Source organism: Andrena cerasifolii, chromosome 4 (assembly GCF_050908995.1).
Source record: "Andrena cerasifolii isolate SP2316 chromosome 4, iyAndCera1_principal, whole genome shotgun sequence".
Taxonomy (NCBI): domain Eukaryota; kingdom Metazoa; phylum Arthropoda; class Insecta; order Hymenoptera; family Andrenidae; genus Andrena; species Andrena cerasifolii.
In genome coordinates this window covers 11,809,270-11,836,380 of record NC_135121.1, presented here as the reverse complement: position 1 = coordinate 11,836,380, position 27,111 = coordinate 11,809,270, and the positions used below count along the sequence as shown (strand labels likewise).

The following is a 27,111-nucleotide window of genomic DNA, read 5'->3' as shown; positions in this document are numbered from 1 at the left end:
GGTTGGATTACATAATTCTTTTTGTGCATGACTTTACAACGTTTATTTGTTCGTTATTTTAAGTAAAATAGCTTAAGGTGACAGTAATTGGTTAGGTGTCAGTAATTGGATCCTTCACCCTATGCTTTAGTGTACAAAATTTATTCGACACCCTTGACTTAGGTTTTCGAAAGAAATCAACCTCCACTTTGGAGCGGCCCGTGTAGTATAATAGATCGCAGCCGTTCGTAACTGAATGAGAAAGTTTGGAAGATGCAGAAGGAAAAGCGGTCAATGGGAGAAGCAGAAGCGAGGGTTTTCCTTCTTTTCTGGATTTACGTTTCACGCTCGATCTGACCCGAGCCGGTTCGTTTGCATTCTTCTTTTCGCCGGCCGTTCCGAGGCCTCAATCACGTACTCCATTGACTGGAAAATGTAATCCCGCCCCGGCCCTGAATATTTTTATCACGCGGCAAAAAATAATCGGCGAATATATCTTCCCCTGTACGTGTCGTTCTATCAATAAACCGTGACGACGCGTCTGCCGTCGTTTTCATAAATCTTCGTGAAGGATCGGCCACCCTCACCTTACCGGGTGGCTCGATATTAGCGTGGTCCGTGATCAAAATTGCCCGATATAGACAAGTCCCGCCCGCAAATCTCTCTGAACGATTGGCCCCCTTATCGTGCTACAATGATAGCGCGCGATGTCCTCGAAATCGCTCTGACGTTGCACGCGAGACCGATGGAATTAATCGTAGTTGGTTGCATGTACAGGCTTCCCCTTAATTGACAGCAACCTGGGCGATATTTTCACCAGTTGTTGCAGCTTTTATTACCAAACGAGGACCTTGCGGCAAGAGGGGTGCAGCTCCATTATTATTATTATTATTATTATTATTATTCGTCTTTATTACTTGACACATCCAGAGAAGAAAATAATACATAAAGACAAGCGAAGAAAATGGCGAGGCTGCAGTACAATACTGTTAGAAGCCTAACCATAACTAAATAACTAACTAAATGACTAAAAACTAACATTAAGAAACTAGAAAGTTATTGCGACGCATAATGTAACCATATATATCGCCGAGCTTTGCATTTAAAATCAGGAAACGAATTTAAACCTCGAATATCAGGTGCGAGGGAATTATAGTAATGAGCCGAAATATAAGCAAAGGATGATTCAAATTTAGATGTCAAGTGTGTCGGAAACTCCATCGTTACCAACTCCATCGTTACCAACTTCGAGTGAATTAGAAAAAACTGTTTGTAAAATTATTGCTTTGACTTAACATTGAAAAGAGAACACTGATTAAAAGTTATATATATTTCCACGGAATAAATAGTGGTTATTGAGTTGGTGAGTTTTTATTTCCCAAATTTTTCAAATCCCGAGCTGCCCAAAACAAAAATATTGCATAAAACAGTAATTGGTGGAGATTCGAAATTTGCAATAAATCGCCCCAAACGATGTAGAATTTTTGTTATCTATATTACACGTCATAATTCAAAAACTGTCAAAATTGGTGTCACCCTCTTGTTGCAAAGTGCCAAACTACCTTCCATCCGCGATAAATATTCAAACTCACGTTTCCCAGAAGTCAGACCTCGTATGGAAGAACTTGACGACCCTTTTTCCTGTAGAATCAACACCCCATTACCAGTTACGAGCCTCTCCGTGTTATTTTCGTCGGTCTTTTACGCTCCATAAGTCGTTATTTCGGAGCTCCTTCAGCGAAAGCCGCGGTAGAAGCATCCCGACGGAAGTTTGTTCTCTATAGCTCGCAGGAGCGACAAAAAGCAAGCCGGCTCGTATTGCATGCGTGCACGATTGTCACGGAATTAGCAATTCCTCTCCCCACGGAGGTATAATTGCCGCGCCACGAGTAGGCAGTCGGTATCCTCTTTTTCCCCCTAGACGTTGCCTCTGTGTTTTATGGCTGCGCCACGTGGCTGGGCCAGCCGAATTAGCGAGCCTGCAGGGCCGTTTAACGAGCAGGGACCTGAGCGTTCAGCGAAACGACGGAGCTTAAGGAAAATTGCCCGTCGACCATGTCAGCCGGCCGCGTTCCTTTGGAATGCAAATTTTCAGCTGCGGCGTGAAAAAAAACAAAGCGGGGAAGAAAGCGGAAGGTCCTGTTAGGTTAATCACTTGCTTGTGTAGATAAATGAGGCGGATAATGCGCTTAGGTCGTGACTAAGGTGCACGTGTAAGCGGACGGCTCGAGAGCACAGCTGATTATCCGTTCGATCTTAATGTAATTTCTTCATGCTACTTTGGGCGGAATGTTTCGGTTCTGGTTAGATTGGTGTAATTGCACGCTTGATAAGGGTAAGGAGAGTCGAGGCTGGGTGAGATATGATCTGAACGTTTGTCGCTTAAGAGGATCACGTTCCTTGGCGGTCTGGGTTGAACTTTCTGTGAAGAGTCAGACGATTCCGCGTCACGTGCAATCGCATAGAACTCGAGGCTAGCCAGGAGATTCCACCCCCGAGATCGGCACCTCGAGTCGAGGCGATAAACGCTCTCGATTCCCTTCCACCTGCTTCCTGGTTCGTCATGCTAGCGTATCTCACAATGACGAATTAGGCAGTGTTTATCGATTCGCGCGCGGAACAGTTGGTCCGCGTTGGCGTTAGACGAGAGACCAAGGGGCGATTACGCGGGATGAGGAGTAGATTGCGGGCGTTGGACAATGGCGCAAACGTTGGACGACGTAAGGGAGTCGCGCGTAGACAAAGGGAAGCGTTATCTGGAACGCCAGCGAGACACCTGACTTGCGTAAAAGTGGCGGAGATAACGGCGACAAAACGCCGTTATTATCAGCGGCTCCTCTTTATCTCTGCAGTGTAACCTTTCGCGGCAAAAGGTTTAGGTATTTTCGGGGAGGAATTGCAGCGTCTGGTACAGTGTTCAGTGATATCGATCAGTTCGCAGCCCCGAGTCGATTGCTTTCCCACATTCCTTCCGCCCGCAACAGGATCTACGAGACTTCCGAGCAGTCACCTTGACATTTAACCCTCCGCTACCTGTCTGAGCGATACTCCTTCAAAACTAATGAAAGTACACCACCTCTGTTTACAGGTTTCGATCAGGGAAGGAGTGATTGAAAAGCAACCGATGCGGAGGTGGAGGAGGGAATCGCGGGTCCTGACCGGCTGATCCAGCACCCAGCGCGCCGCGGGGGTGGGTGCTGGAAGGGCGTGGAAGGAGGAGGGTGGTTCGGGAAGAGCTCCGTTCGGCGGAGGTTCGAGGTTGGCGGGCTTTAGGGAGCTGGTGTTCCGAGGGACCCGGCAAATGTGGCTCTGTGTACGGTGAGCCGGGGTTACGGGGGCCGCGGGGCCCGTGGCGGTGGGGGTAGGACACGTGGCGACGCAAGCGTGAGGCTACCCCTGAGTCCTCGCACTCTGTGCGCCCCTGGGGCCGGAGGAGGCGCACATGCCCACGCACAGGGAACTGGGCCTGGCGCAGCCACGACTGCGGCCACTGGTCCCCTCGCAGCCGGAAACAATCCTGCTGGGCCTGGCACCGACGAGGGATCTGGCCTTCCGGACGAGCCAATGGTAAGTCATTCAACTTCTGTTTTTAAAAGCCTGCTCGCTTAAATACAGCAAACGAGAAGCCTTTGTGAGGGTTTACTTAGAATCGACTTAGGTAAAGCCAAATTCCAAAGAGCTATTGGTTTAATTCCCCTTTCCTTGCACTCTGCCACCTCTCTTTGATATCCAGCAGTAATCTAGTATAGTGTTGACATTCCATTCCCTGTAACATTCCTTTTCCATTTCTTCAATGTGTTCCACGTAAGTGGTCCTTGGCCCAATGGAGAAAGGCTCTTCCTCGACTTCTCCTTTCCCCCTAGCTCCTTTTCTCTGTTACTCATCAGCTGATCGGTAAAACGTTTGTGTTGGCATAGGTTAGGAAGGAAATACAATTCTTCGTTACGTAATACTTTACTTAACTCTAGAAGCACATGTTTAAGAGGTTCATAGGTCGACTGAGAAGACTTAACATATTGAGTATGTCCTGTAAAGTCGGTAGAGCAGATTTTTATATATCAACACATCTCCCCTTTTATAATCCTCAGACCGGTGAACAAATAACATGTTACAATATGCATAAAATTTGTGAAGTTACGCTTGGTATCTCTGGGGTTTCTTTAGTTCGTTTAAAATACCTTATCGCCGAAATTCCCGCCAAATCGCCCCTTCTCGGAAAAGACGCGCCAAGGGCGCAGGGAATAGCTGGCGTGATTCGTCCCAGGGAAATTATCCGACTGGTTGACACCAACTACGTCAACCAATCGGGCAAAGATACCCACCACCGGACTCTTCTGGATACTTCGGAGGAATCCGAAGAAGTCAGAAAAGCGTCTCCCGTCAACGCAGAACGGTCAGCGCAAAACAGTTGAAACCACAATTCTGATCAACGAGTCTCCCACAAATTATTCTTCAGTGTTCACTTCTATTGCGTTTATTTGTTATTCTTTTGTTGTATAAATACAGTGTCATTATTTTTCTCCCATCGTCATCTTTTTCAATTTAATCAGCCCTATCGCTATAAATCGTGTAGGGTATCCACGTAATTCCGGGGTCGATAAAATTCGTAACGTAGATCCACGACCTCCGTTGACTCGACAATCAGAGGTCGAGTCTCTCCGAAGTTACGCGCGAACAATAGGTCTACTGAGAAGACATGAGTATGTCCTGTAAAGTAGATAGAGCAGATTTCTATATATCAACACAACGTTAGAATGGTCCAGCCGAAAGGTTGGTGCTCCGAGTACCTACCTCGATCTCTTCCGCACCCTCGTCCCCAAAGTCCTCCTGTACTTCTCACGCGCCACTTCCCCCCCGGTGTGGCCGCGAGAGCTCGTCAACGTCAACAACAATTTCGTCGAGAAGCTTGCTACACGGCCCTCCGCATTGAAAGCTCGCGTTGCATCCTCAGGTACACGTCGAGAGGGCCGTGCAACAGGGCACCTGGATATGCTGCATGCCGTGCTACTGGCTCCGGCGAAGCAAGGCCGTGCACAAGGCGCTGCTCACGTTCGCCATGCTTCTGGTCACCAGCCTGCTCGTCACCAGCCCGGTCCTCTTCCTTATCACCACGCTGCCCGACGGAGAGCAGCCCCGCGAATGCGCACCCCTGGTGAGTCACCCTTCTAACCTCGAACAAGTTTTTGCCCCGCACAAAAGCCTCCACCGTCGCCAAGTTTTCTTCCAGCGACCGCCCCACCTCGAGGCCGAATTAAGCAGTCGGGAAGCACGCGTCTCGGTGTCATGGACGGGGTTAATGTTTCTCGAGACGCTTAACGCGCGGGAAGCTGACATTAAAACTCTCTCGCGGTTAAGTCCCTCTCGGCGTCGAGGAGAGTGGAAATCTTGAATTGTCGAGAGGGGCGGCTTCGGGGGCGAGGGGCACCGGAGCGGGTCAAGAATAAACCAGCAGAAGAGCGGGCAACCGAAATTCCGAAGGATGTTCCATCGGATCCTGGATAGACACTGTGCTCCCGACTGCCTCGTAAAATAAAGGTCGAACCATAAAACCACGTACGTATTCGAAGGCCCTCGGAGTCGCGTTCTATAGCAGCTCGATCGCCAGGATATTGTTGGCCTTTATCGTTCTCCTTTTGTACGCTGCACTCGGGCATCTTAGTACAAGCTCGCGCGCGTTTCGATTTCGATACGCGCGGACTTGCTTTACGACGTTCTTCGGCGTTTCATTGCTAATCTGACGCAATGGCAGGCGGGGCGCTTAAAAGTTACAGTATCCAGGATCTGTTGCTGTGAAGTGCCCATTTCGCGGGTGTAAAGGTAGCGAGCGGTCCTCTGCCGAGATAATTTTAGTATAAGTCCTACTAACGACTCTGTGATCGCAAATGGTGATTGCGAGGTGCTGAATATAGTAGTGCAGAGGGTTCTTAGGAGGTTATACAATGATCGTCACTAGTGGTGATCACCTGATGTCCAAAGTAATGGTACCAGAGACGCTAAAGAGGCGATCAAGCGATGATCGCAAAAGCTGATTACCTGACGTCGACGGGTGATCAAGTGGAGATAGTATAAATTCAGAAATAATACTACGAGAGTTCTTCAAAAAGCAATCGAGCGCCCATTACGCGAAGCCAGAGCCTATATCTATGCATAAATCTGAGTGATGGATAACCCACGATGTTCCAAATGATTCACACGATCGGACGACACCTTTCCACCCTCCAATTCAACGTTCATCCCACTCGTGAAATATCATAAACGTCCGTGGCTTCCTCAGGGATGGCGCACGCAGGGGGATGAATCTTCTCGATAGGACATATCCGTTGCTCGGTCGCATCCACGAGTTTCGGCGGTCATTCTGCGTCTACGGAGATTCACCTCCGCAGAGGGCGCGTGAATGGAACAGGACGATTTGTAAGCTGTCGGGAAGGGCAGCACGGTGTAACAGGTTTTGTCCGCACGAGTCAGACCGTGAGAGTTTATGTCCTCGTGTAGCCTGTTTCCCTAAAGCGTTATATCACGCGCTTTCACGCTGCCGGAGCTGGACGTCACGAGCAAAACCGAATGCAACCCTCGGAAATTTCGTCCATATACAAAGGGCGCGTTGAAAATCTTAATGCAACCGCGACAGAGGTGATAGCGAGTGTGGAAACAGAAGTATGGAACGAGGTCTCTCTCTTATCCAGGGGCGGATTTGGGTATTGGTTAAGTAGGCTGCAGCCTGGGGCGGCAAATTTTGGGGAGAGATATATTTTGAGGGACGGCAAATTTTGGGGAGTATTAAATTTTCGGGAGCAGCAAATTTGGGGGATCATGAAAGAGTGACCCAAAAAACTTTTGAAGCCAAATGATACCTCGTGATGAGACATCAATCGCAACAAATTTTCGACTTGAGGTGACAATTAGTTTCTGATATATGGAAGGTAAAAAAAGTGAAAATTCGTTAACGCGTCAACCCATACGCTTCTATGTACGAACTTCTATGTCAGTCCGATAATTTAAAGAATTATTCTCAGGTGAATTGCCGTATTGAATTAATTTGAAACTTGTCTCGACTCTTTTAAATTGAAATATTTGATGATATTTCGCGGAAAGGGTGGCGGACGGTTAAGCCTAGGGGCGTCAGATCTTCAAATCTGCCCCTGCTCTCTTCCTCTCTTCCCTGCGTCGCGATTTCACTTTCACCCTGTGCTCTAAGGACGTTTAATGGCGAGCGAAAATATGTCACGTTTGTGGCGAAGCCGAGGCACGCGCAGGAACGGGAAGAATTTCCCAGGGATTTTCCACGCTCCACTTGCAGGCCTCGTCTCGTTCGAAGGATTTCCAAGCGTCTGGTTGCAAACGAGATCAAACGAGCCCCAGACATCCTGGTTTCACCTATGTAACTTTGAAGACGGTGTTCGCTGGCGACAAGAGATGAAGTTTCGACGTAGGCGGAGATTGTCTGATAAAACTCTGGATTTCTCATGATCGTCTGCAGCGAAAGTGCTCGCGAATGATCGAGGCAGTCGCTTGCACCCGATCTCTATTGGATTTGACGCAGTCGTTGTTGAAAACCTTCAGCCGAGCTAAACGCGCTGCAGCCGTGTTGCTCTCGAGCGAGTAATCGCCGTGTAATTGGTATCAGCTCTCAGTTATCCTTGCGCGGCTTCTCCATTAACATTAAGCAACTTATAATTGAGTTAAAGGTCATCGAAAGACGATCGTAATTCAATATATACTTGGGCACGTGTTTGCGTGTTAATTGATGCTGTAATGGATCGAGCTGTGCCGTGATCGATGCATGCTTCCCTCATTAAGGTACTCTCATCGAGTCCAGGGAATTGTTCAAGTGTCTTACGATGCTCTATCCAGGGAAATACAAACTCTTCGTGTACCGCCGCTGTGCTGGGCTCACTTAGGACCTTTAGAGTTAGAGACCCTAAGCACTTGAAAGATTTTGAGGCCCCTTATACAGGGTGATCACTTCAACGCAATGATAATTTGATTAAAAAGTGTTTCTCATAAAAATTAGATCTTTTAAAATTCAGAAAATTCCCCCTGTCTCCTGATATCCTAAGCACGTGCATATTTTCCTTATTGGTTAATCCAGCACTGCCTCGAGGCACGCCGAAAGTACTCTCAATAATAATCCAGAGAAAGCGGGGAGGGACGAAATTAGGGCACCGATGACCCCTTTAAACATTCAGCTTCTTGCCTATTTCACTTTGTCTGACTGTATTATCGAAAGCCTCGTTATTAAAGCCCACCCCGTGCTCGCAGAGTCAACACCAATCTCGTCGCGAGCTTTGCGCACCGCAACGTTCGAGTGTGGTTTATATTCATCTCCGTGATCACGCGAAGCCGGGGACGGTTGTCCCAGCCGGCATGAAAATGAGCCGCTTCGGCTCTCCCTATTTTTCGTCCGTGCCGGGGGATTCGCGAGAGGCGCGGGCGGCTAAAGGTCGGGCGGAGGGACGCAATCGTTAACGCGGGCGCGATCGATCGATCGTCTCGCGACCGGGCCGAGAATAGACCTAGCAGCTTAAAAATAGATCGCCTCTAACGAGCCTCTGTTTACCGTGAATTTATTAAATCCATCGACCGGCCATTAATTAGCCAGAGTTGTGCGTTACAGTGCGGCGAGGGGGCCTTCCCCGATTGCCGCGGCAGCTAGTGGGAACCGCGAAAAAAAAAATAAATAAGCGAGAAAGATCGGCTAATTGGTCCTAGAATAGACACGCGAGCTGGATTTTTCGATTCTAGAGCGAGGCACCTTGACGACTCTGGTGTAACCGTAATCCACCCGCGAAATACACAGGAATAACTTTACCAATTCTGGGGTAATGGTATTTCGCGAGACAGGAGCCTCTGGGACTTGGAATTTACGTGGGAATCTCGTAGATTGACTTCTGGAAACCGTAACAAGCTCGATCGCGGAAGACCCATGGACTTGTTCGTTCAAGACGACAAGGGAGATTGTTGAAGGGATGATGTCAATTATTCGGGGGGATTTTGCGTTCTGTTAATGGGATTGGCGTATGTACGTTTAGGTGCCCATCGGGACAGGCTGTCGTTGAAAGCAGCTCTCCCGTCGTTCTTTCCGCGCGAGAGACGAGATGATTCGGGCACGTATCGACCAATTTATTCGCTGCACTCGTCGGACGGTGCATCGAGCGGCTGGCAATCGACGCCCGCGGGCTATAGATACGCGTTCCAATTAAACAATGATTCAATTTGCCCGGTCAGTGGTGCGGCATGAAAATCCTCTTGTTGCGACCGTTATGGACACTTTTACGGTGGAATTATTCGAGCCAAGTCTGAATTTCTTTGAACCCCTCTGTTTTATTTAAAGCCCCTGTCGGCGCTCGATGCTCGGTTTTTACACGCGAGAGACATCCGTTCGAGTCGATTCGGCTGGGGCGTAATCCCTCCGCGAGGTTACGGTATCGCGATCGGTTTCTTCGTTGGAAAGCCGGTAACGTTTCTTCTCAGCGTCGAAAGTCGATTCTCTGGGATCAATTTGGACGATTGATCGACGAGAGGGGCTTCCAGGTAATCCGCGATCAATTAAGCGGCTCTTTTCGCTACGCCTTCCGCCGGGCTCCAGCCTGTTAATAAGTTTGCCAGTGATTACAGCTGGCCTCTGAGCGTGGCCAGAGAGATTCCAATCAGATTGCCGCGGGAATCTACCGTGGAGGGTCGGAAAGGCGTGGAATAACCTTGGTTACGTCGATGTAACGGGCTGCTGGCGTCCATGGACCATTAAACTTCCTCTAAAGTGTCTTGTAGTCGGAATTAAGGACTCAACATAAATTGACCATTCAACTGAGATTAGAATTCTTGAATATATATTTTCCGGGATACTCTGTAACGCGATTTTCACCCGTCCCGATGGAATCATCACCTCCTTTCAACGCGATCCAGCGAACACGCGTCTCGAAGGAGGATCTGTTGATCCGCGAGTCACGGTAGCTTGGAGGAGTCAATTTGCTTAGTTGTTCTGGATGATTTATTCGGTATTCAATATTCAGAGATGCAAGTGGATGTATTTGAAATGAAAGTCTTCGGTCGTTTGGCCCCGGAGAATCGCGAGGCGGCACGGTGTTGGATAGCTGTATCGCCGACGAAGCCATGCAGCGAGGTAAGGTTTCGAGGCAAATGTCAACCCTGCACGGGGGTCAGGGCTCTACCCTTCATCCCGACCTTTATCTTTCCCCGTTGGGCGCGCGAGAGTCGACGAAATCTTCCAAGATGCCGGGCTCCTTTTGTCTGAGCAGCTAGCTGCCTGCACTACTGAAGTCACGGTCGCGCAAGTAGAAGTAACCGGCAATAGACAGACGCGACCGGGCGAACAGTCTCTGCTTACAAGGAGAGTATTTTAGGTGTCCGCCTCCGATCATTTTGATTTTTGGATATGTTAGAGAGGACCGAAAAATAAGAAACTTAATGCTTCGGGAATTAGAAAAAGAAACATGCATTTGCACGTCTGATTTTGCAGGATTGTAATTTTATCTTATAAATTTTTAAGGCTACAGAGAAAAATCTGGCAAGTAAAAATATCGGCGGGGTAACGCGTAGGACGAACTGAGTTAATTCACCAGTAATGATAAACTGGAGACGTTTCTGATCCAGAAATGACGCAGTTAACAGGTTAAAAACAGGGCTGGTTTTAGAACGACTTTGCCTCGCGCGAAGAATCATTCCTTCCGTTTATCCTCTCCGAAACAGATTGTGTTCTTAATTTTAGAGTAGGAAGATGCCAGCAGGAGCACCCTATAATCGTAAACTAGACGCGTGGGAGAGTCTCCTCGTCGAGACCGTGAGGGGGATTTTCCGTCGTATTAAAGAGTGGAGCGCGACGAAGTTTCATTTGCATAGTACGTTCTCCGGGACGCTTTCTTACGTGTAACCGAAGCGCAAAATTTCCCCGACGTCCCGGGCGAGGCACGTGCCCGCCGCTGTCCCCCTTTAGCGTGGAGTGCGTGCGACACGCTCGGCACCGCCTGCAAACAAGGTAAATACACCGTTTCGGCTGGAACGAGCTCCCCAGCTGCAGCCATCTTTCCCAGCCGGATGTGATTTAGATAGAGCGGTAGGCCGTGCTCGGAATATGAATTGAAAGCTCGTGGATGTAATTTAATTTCACTTAACACGAACTCCTGCCCCAACCTTTGCGTCGAGGAGGCACGGGAAAAGCGACACACGCCTTTCCTCTCCCTCTCTCTCTCTCTCTCTCCTACTCTCGTGGAAAAATATTCTAATTTACATCGCAGCGAGACTCCAGGCGAGTCCTTTCTAGCAATACGCGCGTCCCTCGGGGGCGTGCGACCGAGGACGCGCTCTTCCACGCGAACTTTGATAACGAAACTCGCTTCCCCTGGGAGGCTAGGTCGCCGATTCTATTTCCACCCCCTCCCTATCACTCCAGGCGAATGCTTGATCAAGCTCGACGGCGCGGAGCGACTTCCATTAACGCGGCCGAACGCACGTGTGTCTCGCGAGTTCGTCGCGCGCCAGACGGGCAGAGAGCAATTCAGCGGGCAGCCCGGCGAAAAGAGGGCTCGAAGAAACGTCGCGAGGCTGGCAGAGGGATTTGTCGGCTCTGCTCGGCCCTTTTCACCGCCTCGATAACAGATAAGTCGTCGATAACGCGGGTACCATGATGTTTACGAGCGACCGCGATGCCAAGGGGTGGACCCGAATCGAGCGATACCGTGAACGCGGCCCTACCCGAGGGTGAAGCCTTCCCTGCGACATGGATTTATTACCCCTAATGCTGGGGCCAACTACACCACGGCACGGAGAAAATGACGAGTGTGGTCGTCGAGCAATCGAGTGGCTTGGATTACAGATTGGAGGGTTCCGAGGGATCTAGGTTCTTACAATTCTAATGCGCTTGTCGGGGATGAATTTTGGTTAGAGCCTGTTGCAGGCTTCATTTCGAAATGTGGAAGTTTGGACACTTCGCCGGGCGGGAACTTATCCAGAAGAACTGGGCCAAACTAGCTTCCCCTTATCACCCGTCATTTATTTTCTAATATTCTGAAGAAAATGGATATCCGCTACTTGCGTCTCTTTCTCTCGAAATGCGGCGCTGCGGCGGGTCAGAAATTTAATACCGCTAAGAGAAGATGACGATTGAGGTAGCCGGGTATCGCTGGGTGGATCCCGTCAACATTAATTTCACTTTGCTCGCGTCCGGCTCCCTCGGCTAGGCAAGACTTAAATTGGTCGAAAGGCAGCACTCGAGGCCGTCGCGATTTTCGCAGCGCGATCGTTCGTCTCTGTCAAAAAGGCGCGCGGCTATCTACTTCGCCGGGGAGCAATTGATGACAATGAAAATCGTTGACGCAGCTTCCGCTGGCCCTTAGTCCGTGGCATTTCGAGGACGCCAAGTTCTCCGATTTTTACCCCGCGTAATTTCTGGTCGATTCTTCACCCTCAGCGATCACCCTCCTTCCATCGTCCTCCTTTTCCATTCATTTTTTCCCCTCCTATTTATCTACAGCTAGCTTGGAAGCCCACGCGGCGCCATTCGTCTCTTTCAGCGAAGACGTATGACTCCTGATTCCGCACGAAAGAATTCCGCGGTCCGACACATTAAACAGGAACAGAGGGCGGAAGAATCGCGACGACCTCGTACGGGGGTGGGTGGAAAGAGCTGGGAGAAAAACACTCGTTTTTTCCGTCGTTTAAAGTCGACCTCCGATGACGAATTATTGAAAGAAACCTGGGGCGACGCTTTCAACGCATTTGCTGGCGGATTTACTTGGGAAGGGTGTCGGTGAATCTTCACAGTAGCTTTTATATCTGCGAATGTAGGTTCGATGGATGTGGGAGCGTGAATACTTGGAGAATGTTGGCGACAGGAGGCATAATAAGGATGGAAAAACGATTTCCATTCCAGGACGAAGCCTGCATCAGAGAGCGGGATGGTCCGGAGGGTGTCTGCGACTCGAGGGCCTGCGAGGAAGCCTCCAAGCGGATGGTGGCGTTCATGAAGAAGGGGGTGGATCCTTGCAAGGACTTTTATCAGTTCGCGTGTGGCGGTATTCGCGATCAGCAGCCCTATCAGCCCAGCTCGAGCTTCAACATGCTTCAGGCGAGGGTCGACGATCACCTTCACAGTGAGTGCGCCATTCGATTACAGTTTTCTTTCGATTAAGATATTGCAACGCCGCGGCACAGCTCTCGCAGCAGCTCCCCACCGCGTAAAAATATTTGCTCGGACCTCCACGGTGAAATTCAAAACGTTCGGCTGGTTTTGCATACCCCGTGGCTGGAAGAATTCCATTCTACCCGAAAAATATTACCACGCGATGCCCCCACTGTGCACACCGACGCGCCGAATTAAAGCGATCGATGGACCTGGATTTTCGACCGCGAACCCCACTTCCGCCGGCTGAAATTAATTCGAAAAAGAGAGAGAATATGCTGGGGCTCTTATCGAGAAAATCCACTAGACGTTCGGGTCCAGAAGATTGGACAATCGGTCGGCAAAATGTAGGAAAATTTCTCCGCCATCGTTCCAAGCTTCTACCTGCGATACCGTTTCCCAGAAGAAGCGGCGTTAGCGTTCACACAGAAGCGACTTTGCATCTTGGTAAACTCTGGATGCATCGTTCTTTCGCTGGCGACGATGACTCTTTCAGTTTCGTCATGCCCACGACGTCAGCCTCGTTGCTTCCCCTTCGACGATTTTAATCAATTCACGCCGCGTTCTCAGAAGCCAACGCCGGGGCAGAGGGATCAAAAGGTCGCTCTTGAGAATTTCGTTCGCGCGCTCTCTTTGAGCAATCCCACTTCTCTGCAAGAAAGAGCGCGTAAAGGCCGTTTCGGTGGGCTAGCGTGTCCTTTCATGCCGTTTCCTCGAGCCTCTCTTCGCAATCTGTTGCTCCGAACGCCGCGCTTTTGATGGGCTCGTTAAGCAGTCGGATGATTGAGTAGGTCAGTGGATGTTAATCGGGGGTTTGTAGCTCTCCACTGAGGAAGAAACGATGAGCAGTAGGAGAGATGGAACGAGGGTGGTCGGCGCCCTTATGCGAGAAAATTTTTGGCGCCTTCAATTTAAGAGCCCCAATTTTTTGCATTTATTTTCTATTTACAGTAAATTCTCGCTATAAGCTCGTGTCCACTATGCGTTGTAAGCTCGCCGCCAGCAAAAGAAAAAGAACTACGTTTATATTTTGTTTATGTGGGAGTTGGATTACTTTATTATTAAGCGTGCGATATAGCTTTTTAGCACCCCCTTCGACTGGCGCTGTATAACTTGCACAATGGATTCCGCCGGCCCTGAGCAGTAGGTTGACGATTCACTCTCTGTGACATTCTTTGAAACGTGACTCCTGAAATTAGCCGGGATACAACAAGCTCCTAAATCATCCAAATCTCGGTGTACATCTGCAGCGACGTGCGCGAGTAAACAGAAGACGAGCCAGGGGAGTATGTAGGTCACACGCGATTAAAAGAGTTGGACTTGCATACGTCACGGTGCGCTGACGCAAGGGGTTGAAAAACAACTTGCTGCGTGTCCACCCCACCGAAAAAGTTGTTCCGCTCCGCGCGTTTCTGCGCAGGCAGAGTAGAGCCAGCCACTCTGCTCATAATTCCGACAACTTTCTGGATACTTTCTCTGGCTGTTGTTCGAGACAGTGGCTGTTTTTTTCAACTGCGAAGCAGTAGGCGAACGTGGTTAAACGGTTTCGCGGGCGCAACAGCTGTGTGGCCTAACCGAGGGAACTTTGGGTCTCATTGTTTCGGTGAGAAAGTTGGCTGAGAGGTCCGAGGGACGATAGTTGCGAGGACACTTTCAAATTCGTGGAGTTGTTTCAGTTAGAGAGTGAGCTCGGTCTCTGTCTTCGTCTGAGAAACATTGTAATTCATTCGAAAGCGATGTTTAATTGAAATCAGTCTCGAATCTGTTGAAACTTCGAAGGATATCGTGTTAAAATTAGTAGAAGGGTGATTTTTAATTGAAGCAAAGAAATCACAAATGCAGCAGAGAAATCACTTTAGATTGATAAATTCTTTGAGACTAGTGTTCCTGATTTCTCCATATTTTTTGCTTCTCGAGAAATCAGAAATGAGATCATATTTCTTGAGAATTCTCGAGAAATTGAAAAAAAATATTGCAAAAATTATATTTTTGGAATAATGTCGATAATATTTATCAGAAACACAAGAAAACTTTAACTAAATGATTATTCCTGTCTAATTTATACAAAACTTCTGTAAATGAAAAAAATAGATATTAAATATAATTGGTAAATTTATTTATATAATATAAAATTTGTTCAAAGCGAAACATTACTATTAGGTTATAAAATTTATTTTTAAATAGCACAATGCGTTTAATGTAGCGTCAGCGAATTTGTTTCTTTTTTGTGGCAAAATCTGTTACTGTTATATTTTGACGTTTTATATATATATATCTCTATCTTAGCTGTTAAATGAAGAAATGCGTCTTTTGACCCCTTTGGAAGAAATTCTCCTCTTTTCTATATTTCTTCTTTAATAGCCACAAGAAACTCATTACGTACTTAATTCAGTATTCAATTTTCCTAAATTTTTAAACAAGAATTTAAGAGCACCTTCAGCAGTTAATAATATCGAATCTTCTGTACTGTGATTTTCTATTGGAATTCATACAGGTTCTAATGCTATTAATAAGATGTATTATAAATTGTAGATGTGTTTATACGTCCGCGATTAACTAGTAACACATTCATTTACGAAAATAAATGATATTCATAATATTTTTCCTAGACTATAGTATTTCTCGAGAAATAAGCAATAAGCAATTATAAAATTTCTCGGGAAATTCTCGAGAATGCATTCTCGGGAAGGAACACTATTTGAGACGTATCCGTGACTTTCCTCGTCTTTGGCGTCGCTCTCGCTGCTCTGCCTTCGAATGCTCCCCCTTGACGACGGTAGCCGAGCGCGAAGGGAATAAGGGTCAGCGGAGATGGAGATTTAGAGGGCTCGGCTCTATGAAAAACATGCCGCGTTCTCAAAGCGTGACACACGGACGCGCCGCGTAATAATTCATCGCTTTCCCTGCTCACTTTTTCGCGCGAGCGCCAGTCACTCGTGCCTTCTAAATCGCGCGACGCGGCCCCGGTTCGGCTGCGAAAACGCGCTCGAACGAAGATTAACGCGTATAATACGCCAGGGAAGATCGCCATAAATCTTTCGAACAGTAGGTAAAAAAAAAAAGGAGGCATTTGATAGGTACTTTTGTTTCAAGGGGCGAGAGCACTGGCGAGCGAGCTTGATAGCTCGACCAGGCGAGGGTGAAATATTTCAGCGGAGCAGCTAGAAATCCAACATCTCCCGTGCGTCGATTGCCTTCGGACATTTATTCTCGCTCGAGCAAAATGTTACACAAAAACATCCCCGCCCGAGGTATTCTTCTTCCATTAAAAATATAATCCCCATGTGTCCCTTTCGGTAGCGTAAACACTTGGAGCGACCGATTGTTTCCATTCTCCTCGAAAAGTCCCTATAAACTCCAACTGCACGTCGCAGCGGGGACAAAAAGGCGAGCCCCGTCAGAAGAGGGGCGAACTGAAAGGGGTTGGCAGGGGGTTAAAAATCAACTGCTCTTTGTTCCCTGGTGCGAACACTTGGCGCCAGAATCTTTTCGTGTCTGCTGGTACAGAGGGATCTGCGCGGTCCCCCGTTTCCACCAGACAGCCTTTTTTCCTTCGATCTGTCTTGCGGGGGATCGCGTTGGATCAGCCTCGATGCCAGCTCGGGATTTGCTTGGCCAATTTCCTTCGGGGCTGTCTCACCCGCGCAATCTCTTTCCAAGCTCCTCGTCTCAGGCGACGTCCTCCGCGGGACGTCTTCTTTGCTCTCCGATTTTCCTTCGATACGCTTAATGCGTGTGCTTTACGCCGGCGAAGAACGTAAATTCTTTTATAATACAAACTATGGCCATAAATCACCTTTAAGCCTGGAGGTGTCGGGTACTCGCGAAAGTCTCCTTGTTACTCGGCGATATAAAGTGTCCCTGTGTCCCGCACGTGTTCAGCGCGGAAAACCTTGGCTTTTCCTCGAGACGTCGAACACGCGCGCCTTCGCGGCGGAAAGCGCGTTCGTCTTCGTTGCCGGAACCCCGACGGCGAAGCCTTAGATAGCAGCGGAATTTACGTAAGAAGAACGAAGGGGGTAGCAAACTTGATTAATCCAGGCTGTTTAATGGGTCAAGTTCGGCCTCGGCGAGTTGCACGAGTTACGTGGGGGATCCCGACGATTGGATCGATCCGTCGATCTCTCGACGGGCGGGCCGCGAACGGCAACCAGCCGTATCGCCTCGGAACGAGATAGCAGAAGAGTGGAAACGATTCGTGGTTTCGAACTTTCGAACCTGTCTGTTGTTCCTCGTTTTTCCGCGAGGCAGTTTCATACGTTCCCCTTGGTTTACTGCCTCGTCCGCGGAACACAGCCAGGTCAATCCCGTATCGCTCGTCCCGGCGCTGGAAAAGTTTAACGAACCTGTCGTTTGTTTTTCCTCCCTCCTCCGAGCTATTCCTTCTGATTAAGCGGCGAAGTTGGTTCGTTCATTTGCCCGGCTACGTGAAATCTCTACGTGGATGCGCACGTACACTTGGCCGGCCGTCGCACCGTCCGACCGCAAATTCGATAATCTCTCAGGACCCAGGGAAATTAGCTTTATCGCCGCGAAGGGGGTGAATCTATTTCGACTTCCCCTGGACACGGTATTTGTGCCCTAATTACTTCCCGCGTCCCCCACGAAATGGTATCTACCTCTCCGCAACCAAAAATAGTCCCGTCGCATATCCCAGTGTCGTTGAACGAAACCAATTGCCTCTAGAAGTGGCGAATTTCCCTCCATCGCCCGCCAGCGACGCGTCTCGCAGATAGGACCGGAAGAATTCCACGCGACTTCGGGCGTTTTAAGGGGATTTTTTCCCGGCAACGTTAAGTCGCCCCGTCGAGGACACGTTTGGAGGATGCATTCCTCTCATTTTCCGCTCGGCGAGCTCGTGGCACATGCTAGGCGCAGCCTTGCCCCGCCGCGGCTCCTTGCGACGACGCTAAAATTGGGACACGCTCGCGCCGCCAGCGTGACGTTTCCACGCTCTCGAGCATTAAGAATACAGAGCCGGAATTTAAGCGGCTCGCCGGTCGTTACGTGTGTTTTTATTGCGGTAACCGCATTGAACCCGCGGTGCTGCAGTCCCTGACCGAGGGGAACGCTGTGACGTTCCGCGGCAGCTGAGAATTCGGTGAGAAGCTCTACTTGTTCAGTCTCTGTTTGTCTGGTTTACGTCAAACCGATAGGGTAGGTGTGGGTATTACTGCGGACTTTTAAGATAGGTTCACTTTAGAACGTTCGATAAATCGCTCAAATGAATGAAAATCCCCCCTCCTTTTTTTTTAAAGAAAGTTGGGACCCTAATAATTTCATAAAAAAATGTGAGCGCGGGGTAATAGGCACAGTTAATTAAATATACAGAGATTGAAACATCAATGTCATTGCAGGAGTTACTGCGGACCAAAAATGCCAATTACTGCGCGTGTATTACTACGGACTGATGTTAGGCGAAATATTAGTATAAGAAAGCCAATTGACTTTTCTATTATTTTTTTAAAATTTTTTTCACTTTTATCTTTTCTTGGCATCTTTATAGAGTTGTAATTGTCACTCACGCACCTGGGCTCACTTTGGACGTTAGGTTGACGTACGGTCGGAGAAAAGGTTACGCAGTCGTCACACAGTGGGGAAATTTTGCGATTTTATGGCCAAAACTACAGAAATTAAATTTTTGAATTGTACAAGTTTAATACAAATGTCAATTGAAGAACTATATCCATTTTCGTGGTCAAAACCTCAAAACTTATTTTTAATATATATTTAATATATATTTCTCTTATTTTTATCTATGTAGTAATTTATTCTATGTAGTAATGGTAATAATTTTGTATCTCCGTACACTAAAGGGTTTCCCGTTAATAATAATAATAATAATAATAATAATAATACCCACACTTACCCTACCTCTCGAAGAGTTTTACCACCTACCGAGGCGTTCCGCTAATTAAATCTTAAATCTTCATAGCCACGTAGTTGCGTTGCGTCGTTAGGGTTTTATTGCTGTCATCCGGCCGGTTGCCGGTCATTCGATTCCTGCTTTTTCTAGTACCCACCCTTACCGTGGCTGTCCATGACTCGGTTTCCGCCTTCACTCAGGAGGTCCCCAATGTACATCCTCGTCCCTTCCCACGAGTTCATCCCTTCCTTTGCGACCCAAAGGCTTTTTGTGAATCAACTTAGCAGGCAGTCAACTACGAACGATCACTACGACAACACCTCCGACCATTCTTAATCTTAACTCTTTTAGTGGATTAAGGCAGTTATTGTTCTAAAAATATATTTATGTTTAAGTGTATCCCACCGCTGAATTATTCCTCCTGAACAAGTTCTATTAGAGTAGTTTCCAACAGGACATTCGTTCCCGGTAATCGATAATACGAGATTTACGATCTCGTGAGGTGTAACCGCGAGGGAGAGGGACATAGAGGCAGCATCCTTCGACCCTCTGTCGTTTTCTTTGCCAAACAACTCCCAGGGATCGAGACGAATGGAATTCGGGCAGTGGTAAACTCGGACCCGGGATAAATTCTGTGTAGGAAGCTATTGGGGGTACGAATCGATGCAAATTAAGGTTATCGAGAAAGTTCGGCGCCACGGTAGCTTCTTGTTACTTAAAATTCTGCTGTTCACCGTGATTCGGGGGCGCAGAGTCTTGAGTACAATTCGTAGTATTCCGCGGGAAGTTTCGTTTATGATGGCGGTGGCGACTCGTGGCTCCGGGAACTTTCGTAAAAACTCGCACTGTATAACTCCCTGTTATCGAAACTTCTATCCGAGACGGTGGGCGAGGGAGGGAGAGTCTTGGAGCTTCTAGCTTTGGATACAGGGCCACGCTGTTACGGAATAGAGGACGCGTATTACGAAACGTTTCCGGCGAGTATGATCCGCTGTTGCAGGGACCCTATCGCATACACTCCGTTCCAAATGCCGAAATTCAATCGAAAAACCGATGGAGATCAATGATTGCTGGCCAGCAGAGTGGCTCGCAGGAATGTAACGAGATGGTGGTTTACGGACCGCCCCCCGAGGAGGGTGCAAACAGGGCCGTATCGGTAACTCAGCTCCGGGCAATGAAGAGACCTCCTCTAATTAGCCTCTCGCTCGATGGTCCTTGAAACTCACCTCGTTCCAGCGGAGTCTTAACAGTTGGCAACAATAAATTTCTCGAATTACCGAGGGAAACGGCCCCACCCTCGAGCTCCTCTTTCTTCCGCGTCCCCTTCGACCACAAAGCGCCGAGAAATTCACCCTTCTCTGTATCGACTTTCCTCCCGTTTCCACGTTCAGAAAATCTCTTTATTCCATTCACGATATCGACGTCTCATAGAATCAGCACTCACGAATTCTTACGTGGGAAAAAGCTTTCGAGTTCACTGCCACGCAATCTGGCCCAATGAAACGGTAATCTTGCGCGATGCAAAGAAACTACCGGGGAATTAACGAGCTAGGATATCGAGCACGACCCGGTTTCCCTCGACTAACGCCACCGTCGATACCAATTGTCCGATCCATCGATACCCGAGCGGGGGCGGTTGCGTGCCTGGGAACGCAAACGGTCGATCCTCGCAAATTGTCCTAACGCGTGTCCGATCCGAGTCAAGGAGCCGCTCGACACCGTCGCGGTATCCTCTGTCGTCCTGTTCGTTGACGCGCCAGCGTTATTAACGGGACGTAACTGTTAGCAGTATCGATCCTCGAGGATCTCGATCGACTCCGGCTCGGGGCGAGCAATTTGCTGGTAATTGGATGCGCGAGATATTTAGAGGGTGGCCATAACGAAGCTTCCTCCATCGCTGATAAAAAGCCACTCGGACTTTATTAATGACACCGCGAGACACAAAAATATAGAGAATGGCACTGCGGGGAAATAGAAGGTTGATGCTCTCGCGTCGGCGTATATTTCATTTTAATGGGAGTCGGGGGGGTTGGAATTTCTGGGGTGCCGTATTTTTTCTTCGGTCGTTTCGAAGATTCAGTGGGGAGGGACCGTGCTGTAAAAGCTGACGCGCTCGCGTCTCCTTTCCCGCTTCTGTTGCAGCATAACGGCACGGTGTTACAATGTTTAAAAGCTCCGGGAATGGCGCTGCGATGGAACACGGCTTTGAAGCCATCGGGGACACGTGCAGCAAGATATAAAACCAACCCCGATGTGTCTAACTTCCCTTTTATTCGAAGCTCATCGGGTTGTAATTCCTGGAACGAATTTCCTCGGTTGCCGTTTAATGGCACCAGTAAAGGGAGACGGAATATTTCGCGTCGTCGCTATAATTTTGCAGCTCGGCACGCGTTGAGGGCTAATGAATATGTGTCGCGGCCGGCGTAACCTTTAAGTGGTCTTCTCGGCACGCGGAGTGTTTCGAATAATTAGAAAAGTATTCAAGGTAGCGGTACAATAATTCCCAGGCAAGGTCTCGACGATCCTGCGAGCGGCGAGTCACTTTGCGGCCATCAAGATCGCATTACGACTCAGTTTTTCCTTTCTTCAATCAGATAAGCCCCGGCAATTTCTAGCCCCCGACGTCCTAATTGTATGGTCGTTAGGTGACATTCGGCTAATTAGCAGAGGGAGTGGCGGAAAGGGAACGGAGGATTAACCGTGGCAGCGGTTAAAAGTTTGCATCCGGCCGGCTTTTTAATATCGTCCCTTCCGCGGAACGCATTACACCTTGGCCATTATGTCTCTGCTTATATTACCGCTACGTTACGCCGGAATAATACGCATCCCTGTACGCTAACGTTTCAATGGGCCAGCCTGTAAAAAATGCACCGTTTATACGCTCGCAATTTGCATGTGCTCCGTGGATGTACACGAGCACAATGCCCCATTGAAAATTGAATGCGATATGGAGCCGAGGACGTCCCGGTTTTACTTTAATTTCTGACACGTATGCTGCGGCTCGCGAGCACTTTTACCTCGCACGAAAGGGGATGCATTTAATATTACAAACGAAGGTGGATACGCAGCTACCTACTCTGCCATTCCCGCGACTTCCTCGTTCTGAATATTTCGCAACCCTCCCTTCGACAACTGGACACCTTCGCGTCGCAGCATCTTCATATTCCAGTACTTGAAATCATTAGCGAATGCTCTTGCCATAGGCTGACTTTTCGAGAAAGTAGACTCGATCGCGATAGGGGGACGCCGGAGTATACGGCAGCATTTTACGAACTTCCGTTTTTTAATCAGTTCAGCAGAGTCTCGCGGAAAGTTCTCCGTTCCGCGACTGGCGTCGTCGCAGAAACTTCTCGGCGAATCTCCTTCGATTCGTCGCGAGACGGGGGAAAAGTTCCCCCCCCGGGCAGCCATCCCGGTCGCGTCCTGTTCTCCAATTTCTTTCACACGCAAATTGAATTCGCCCACCCGCGTTCGAAGCCTTTTTAAGCGACGCCTTAACGACCGTTCGATTGCTGAAACTTTCGTTTCCGCGCCCGCAACCGGACGAAGGGGGGAGCCAACCTGGCAAACGGTTACCCAACGGCTGCCAGCTCTGCCGCGGTACGTTCTTCTCGTTTTCTTTTTTTAGCATAGGCGGGTTAGTTAGGCGCGTGCCTTGAAATGGTGGCGTTTTTTTTTTTTTTGGAAAAGCAGCGGAGTAGGGGGTGAGGGACTGTTAAGGAAGAAATGAATGGCGGAGGGAGATGGTGAAGCAGAAGAAGAGGGTTGAGGGAGAAAATGAAAACAGGCCTCGACAAAAGCTGGACGGCTTCTATGTGAGCGACTAGCGCCGAAATTTCGAGTTCTCATTTAGACGGGACAGCGAGACGAGAAAGTGACGACAAAAGGAGGGAAGAACGCGAAGGGGCAGATGGCTGGAAGGAGCAAAAGAACCGACAGCCGCGGACTTCCGCCGCTACTTTGGTCTCGCGACGAGTGGCCACGGAACTCGCCTCGGAGTGCTGTGTAACGAGTTTGCAGATTGCGATTTCGACCCATTTCGCGCATCCGTCCACTTTATTCGCGACCGAGGTCCTCTATGCTCCTCCCTTGTCTCTCTTCCCCCGATTACGACGGACGGTCGGTCTCGGAACAATAACCCAGCGCAGAGAATTTGGGACGGGCTGATCTTTTCTTCGGGCCACTACGACCACGGGCAGCTATTGGCTGCATTCAAATGAAAGGTCACTTGGTCCTAGATTCTGTTATTCCCTTCCACTTCAACTTCACCGTCGCCGCTGGAGAAACATTTGACGAAAACACCAGAGAAGTCTTGCAGATCATAACGTTTGCCTCTTCGAAGCAAACATTCCTTTTCTCAGACGTATTTTTGTGGGCATAACGATGGAGGTATCTAAGAGGTTGGAACGAAGAGGAACACCCTGTGCACAGCTGCGAAGAACTTTGTTGAAATTGAAGAGTCCTTGTAGAAAAGACTGTGAGTGTCAATATTAAAACAAAAACTATGACTTCATGCTGCCGCGCCTTGGATTAATGAGCCTTGATCAACGCCGTGCCAAATCCTTGAAAAACTTACTTTTTATGCACCGGTGCGTTGCCTTAGAAAACATACTCCCTTCCTGAGTCACATCGAACACTCTACGGCTACTATAATAGTCGTATAGGGGGTAGGTTACCCTCAACAGCCCGAAATCAGGCCTTTCTTAAACGCACATTCTGAAGTAATAAATGAATATGGAGATAATTTTTGTTTTAATTGTTAAGCGTCATTTCGTTGACTTTAATGCGCAAAAAAAAGAATTTAAATATATTTATAGGATAAAAAGTTATAAATATAAATGTGAGAGCGTGTACGCGATTCACCGTTTGATGGTGAACACGATTCCGGACAGGTGAATTACTTAAAACACAAAGTAAAGGCATTTTTATAATATGTAAAACAGTATCCATCTTGTGCAGGAAGCAAAATTTTGTTAAAAAAATTAATACAATTGTTGTATTGATGTTTCTGATTTTTTCCTTTTTTGTAGGAAAAATATTTTTTATCCTTTTTTTAAAAAGAATTTATATTGAAAATGTGCTCGCAATACATGGATGGGAATAGTTTCCTGCAACTCCCTGTAAATTTTCATTCAAATCGTTCGAGCGGTTTTCGAGATTTTATGTTCACCGTTTTGGAAAACGTAGTTTCCGGGAAATCGCGTTCAAAGTTGGCCCTCGTTATCCGATCTCACGTACAGGCTCGTACATTTTTTACTGTAATTCCTTCATTTTTTAGAATTTCGGGGCCCGATTGGGCTTAAAATGCGCAGAAAGATGTAGCTAGCGGAATATGCAAACATCTTAAAAAACAATTTTCGAAAATTTTGAGGGTAACCTACCCCCTTAATCGACTTCTAATAACTTCGAATCGGTATTCTAATTCCGTTGACTTCTTCAATAATTCCTACAATTCCTTCAATCACTCTGCTTTGATCGCAGTTCGTGCTTCCCATTCCCCTTCACTTTAACCTTCGCGCTCCCTTTACCTCTCTCCTTTTTCACTTCTCCTTACCTTACCTGTTTGTTTATACTCGTATATTTATTTGACTGTTATGTTTGCTGCTGTTATTACTAAGATTTTTTTATATCTATTTTGTAACTATCGTTAATGGTTCGTTTGCTCTTATTTCTCTGTTTTTCTTTCGTTTAATTATTTTTCTTTTGTACTTTCTAATTGTTTCTTCTATGCTTGTGTGACTGCGATTTGTACTTCTTATAACAAAGGGTTTACCCCGTTAATAAATAAAAAATAAATAAAAAAAATTTACCTGAAAATGTTTAACATGCCAATGGTAATACTGTAGTACAGACTTTTAATGAAATTTTCCTTTGTAAATAAGTTACCAATACTGCTAAAAAAAAAATGGCACCACCGGTACGACCAACTCCACTTCTGTAGAAAACAATGCACGTACAGGGTTTTCTACAAATACAATTCTTTTTTTCATAAATTTGACTCGTCAATTCTTTCGCTGGTGGTCGAACGATCCCTCCGTTCTCCGCGGTGTCAGGCAGATTTCTAACCGAGAGAATCTCAGTGAACGGTCGGCGTTGTGCCGTATCTCGTCTGCCGTCGGATCCGCTGGAAATTAGACACACCGAAGCGAGCCACAAAAGAAGCCACATCCGTGAACAATTTCCGTCTGCCTGCCGTAACGAAGTGTGCATTCTTCGAGTCGGAGTGGTAATTAAACAATGCTTGCGTAGGAAGCTGGTGGATATAGCTGGTGGAGATATTCCGTGGAATTTTTTTTTAGGGAACGCGAGCTCGATTATTGGCGCGCTTTTATCGCGAGAGCACGGTCCATTTGGCTCGTTCTCTCAGCGATAGGCTACTCGAAACGGCGTGTAACAGTTGCGCGATCGCGATTATTCGACGCGAAAGTCTCTACTGAACCTCGTCGCTGTGGAAAATCGGGATAATCGGTGGATTGGATTGATTGATTAACCACGGTCTACGGCCGATTCGTATTGAATTATTCGTGCGCTGGCTCGGCACGCCTGGCGATCGACAAAGGGGATGCATCTCTATAAATAATTGTCGATGATTTGCCTAAAGGGGCGGCTTATTTAGAATACGGCTGGATACTCTGTGCATCGTATTAGCCCTGTAGCATATTTCCGCATTATTCCCGTTGCGGCGGTGGCTTCCGAAAATTCGAAGGTTCCTATTCGATTACAAGTGCCGGTAAAACGAAGAACGCGCCTTCGTTAAATTGTACATCACGCCCGGGCGTTCACGGTGACACCACGGTTGATTGCATTAAATCTTAATTCCCTTTACGGCCGCATGCTCTGGTAGAGAGGAACGACACAGTAAAGCGAGGAGCGACGTAGACGTAATATCGATTTTCAATCTACGCCGCCGTGGCCACGAGCCCCGCATAGATTATTAATCGCAAATTTCCTTGGATCCGCTACCCCCGTTCAGCCGGGAGGTACGTACACGTCGCTCGACCGCCGGAGGAATCCAGGAGCAGCCGGTCGAACGCGGCGAGTAATCGATCCGCGGCGAAATTTCACGGAAACGCGTGGGAAAGTGGCGAAGGTCCGTGGTAACGATCGCGGGGCGACTATGCGCAATGGGGAAAGCGTGAAAGTAATAAAAGCACCGAAAGTGGAAACAAATAGGAGACGTGGAAGTCGAGGACGTCCCGCAGGAGGTCAGCGAAGGCCTGACGGTTGCCGTTACTATAAATATTTCATGTTAATCGATATACGGTGCACACGGAAGTGTGTCATGCACGTTGTCCTATGACTCGACACAATGCTCCACATACGGTGCAGCGATCGTTCGTCGAACGACCTCGAAGAATTGAAAAAGTCGACGCCTGGCTACCCTTCGTTCCTCGTGATCGTCCTCGTTTCCCTCCTCTTTTTTTTCCCTCCTTCCGTTGCTTCGTCGGCGCCTCGACGTTCGCTGCGACGGCCCACGAAGGGGCCTCCACGCGAAATAGAAATTGGCTGAGCTCGAGGGACGAAGATGTTGAAACTCGAGATTGGTAGCCGGTAAATCGGTAGCTGATAGCTTGCACGTGGGCGAGGGAAGTTTATTCGTTGTGAAGGTGGACCAGAACAGGGCGCGATGAATTATGGCAACGGAGTTCATTGGAGTTTGCATGAAAAATTGCAGCGAAAGCAGCTGCGCCGTGGACTCAAGTTCAACCCCCGATGTTGCAACAACAGCAATTTTTCCCCCCGGGAAGGAAATTCCGCAGAGAACTTCCCACACCCTCGTACGATCCTCTTTACAGGCTGTGTTCCTCTCGCGCGGCTGAATTTTCGTTCCTACACGTCCTGCTCGATGCACCGATAAAATAATAGATGAACTTTTAAATCACTTCAGCAGCCATTGCTGGCATTTTAATAGCTGTCCATACGTTCGTCTCCGCGGGGGGGGGGGGGGGCGGAATTTCCGTTCGATCTATTCCAAGTCACCCCCTTCGATCGCTTTCAGCCAGGTCCGAACGAACCTTTGCCATTTTCGGTCACCGAGTGCGAGGGCGAGCCGCGATATATTCGTCGCGGTGGAAATCGTCATATTTCTCTACCCGCATGAGTCCGTGATTCGTGCTCGCTGGCGATACGG

At 48.1% G+C, this 27,111-nt stretch overlaps 1 protein-coding gene across 2 annotated transcripts in view; it reads left to right on the top strand.

Moving 5' to 3' along the window:
• The window catches only part of LOC143367818 (neprilysin-1), a 77,891-nt gene that overhangs the window by 909 nt on the left and 49,871 nt on the right, over window positions 1-27,111 (top strand). For both annotated transcript variants that reach the window (XM_076810012.1, XM_076810010.1), the window contains exons 2-4: window positions 3,068-3,546; window positions 4,931-5,131; window positions 12,866-13,085. In XM_076810012.1, coding sequence (XP_076666127.1) covers window positions 3,544-3,546; window positions 4,931-5,131; window positions 12,866-13,085 — 424 coding nt within the window. In that variant the 5' untranslated portion in view covers window positions 3,068-3,543. The remainder of the gene's footprint in view (window positions 1-3,067; window positions 3,547-4,930; window positions 5,132-12,865; window positions 13,086-27,111) is intronic.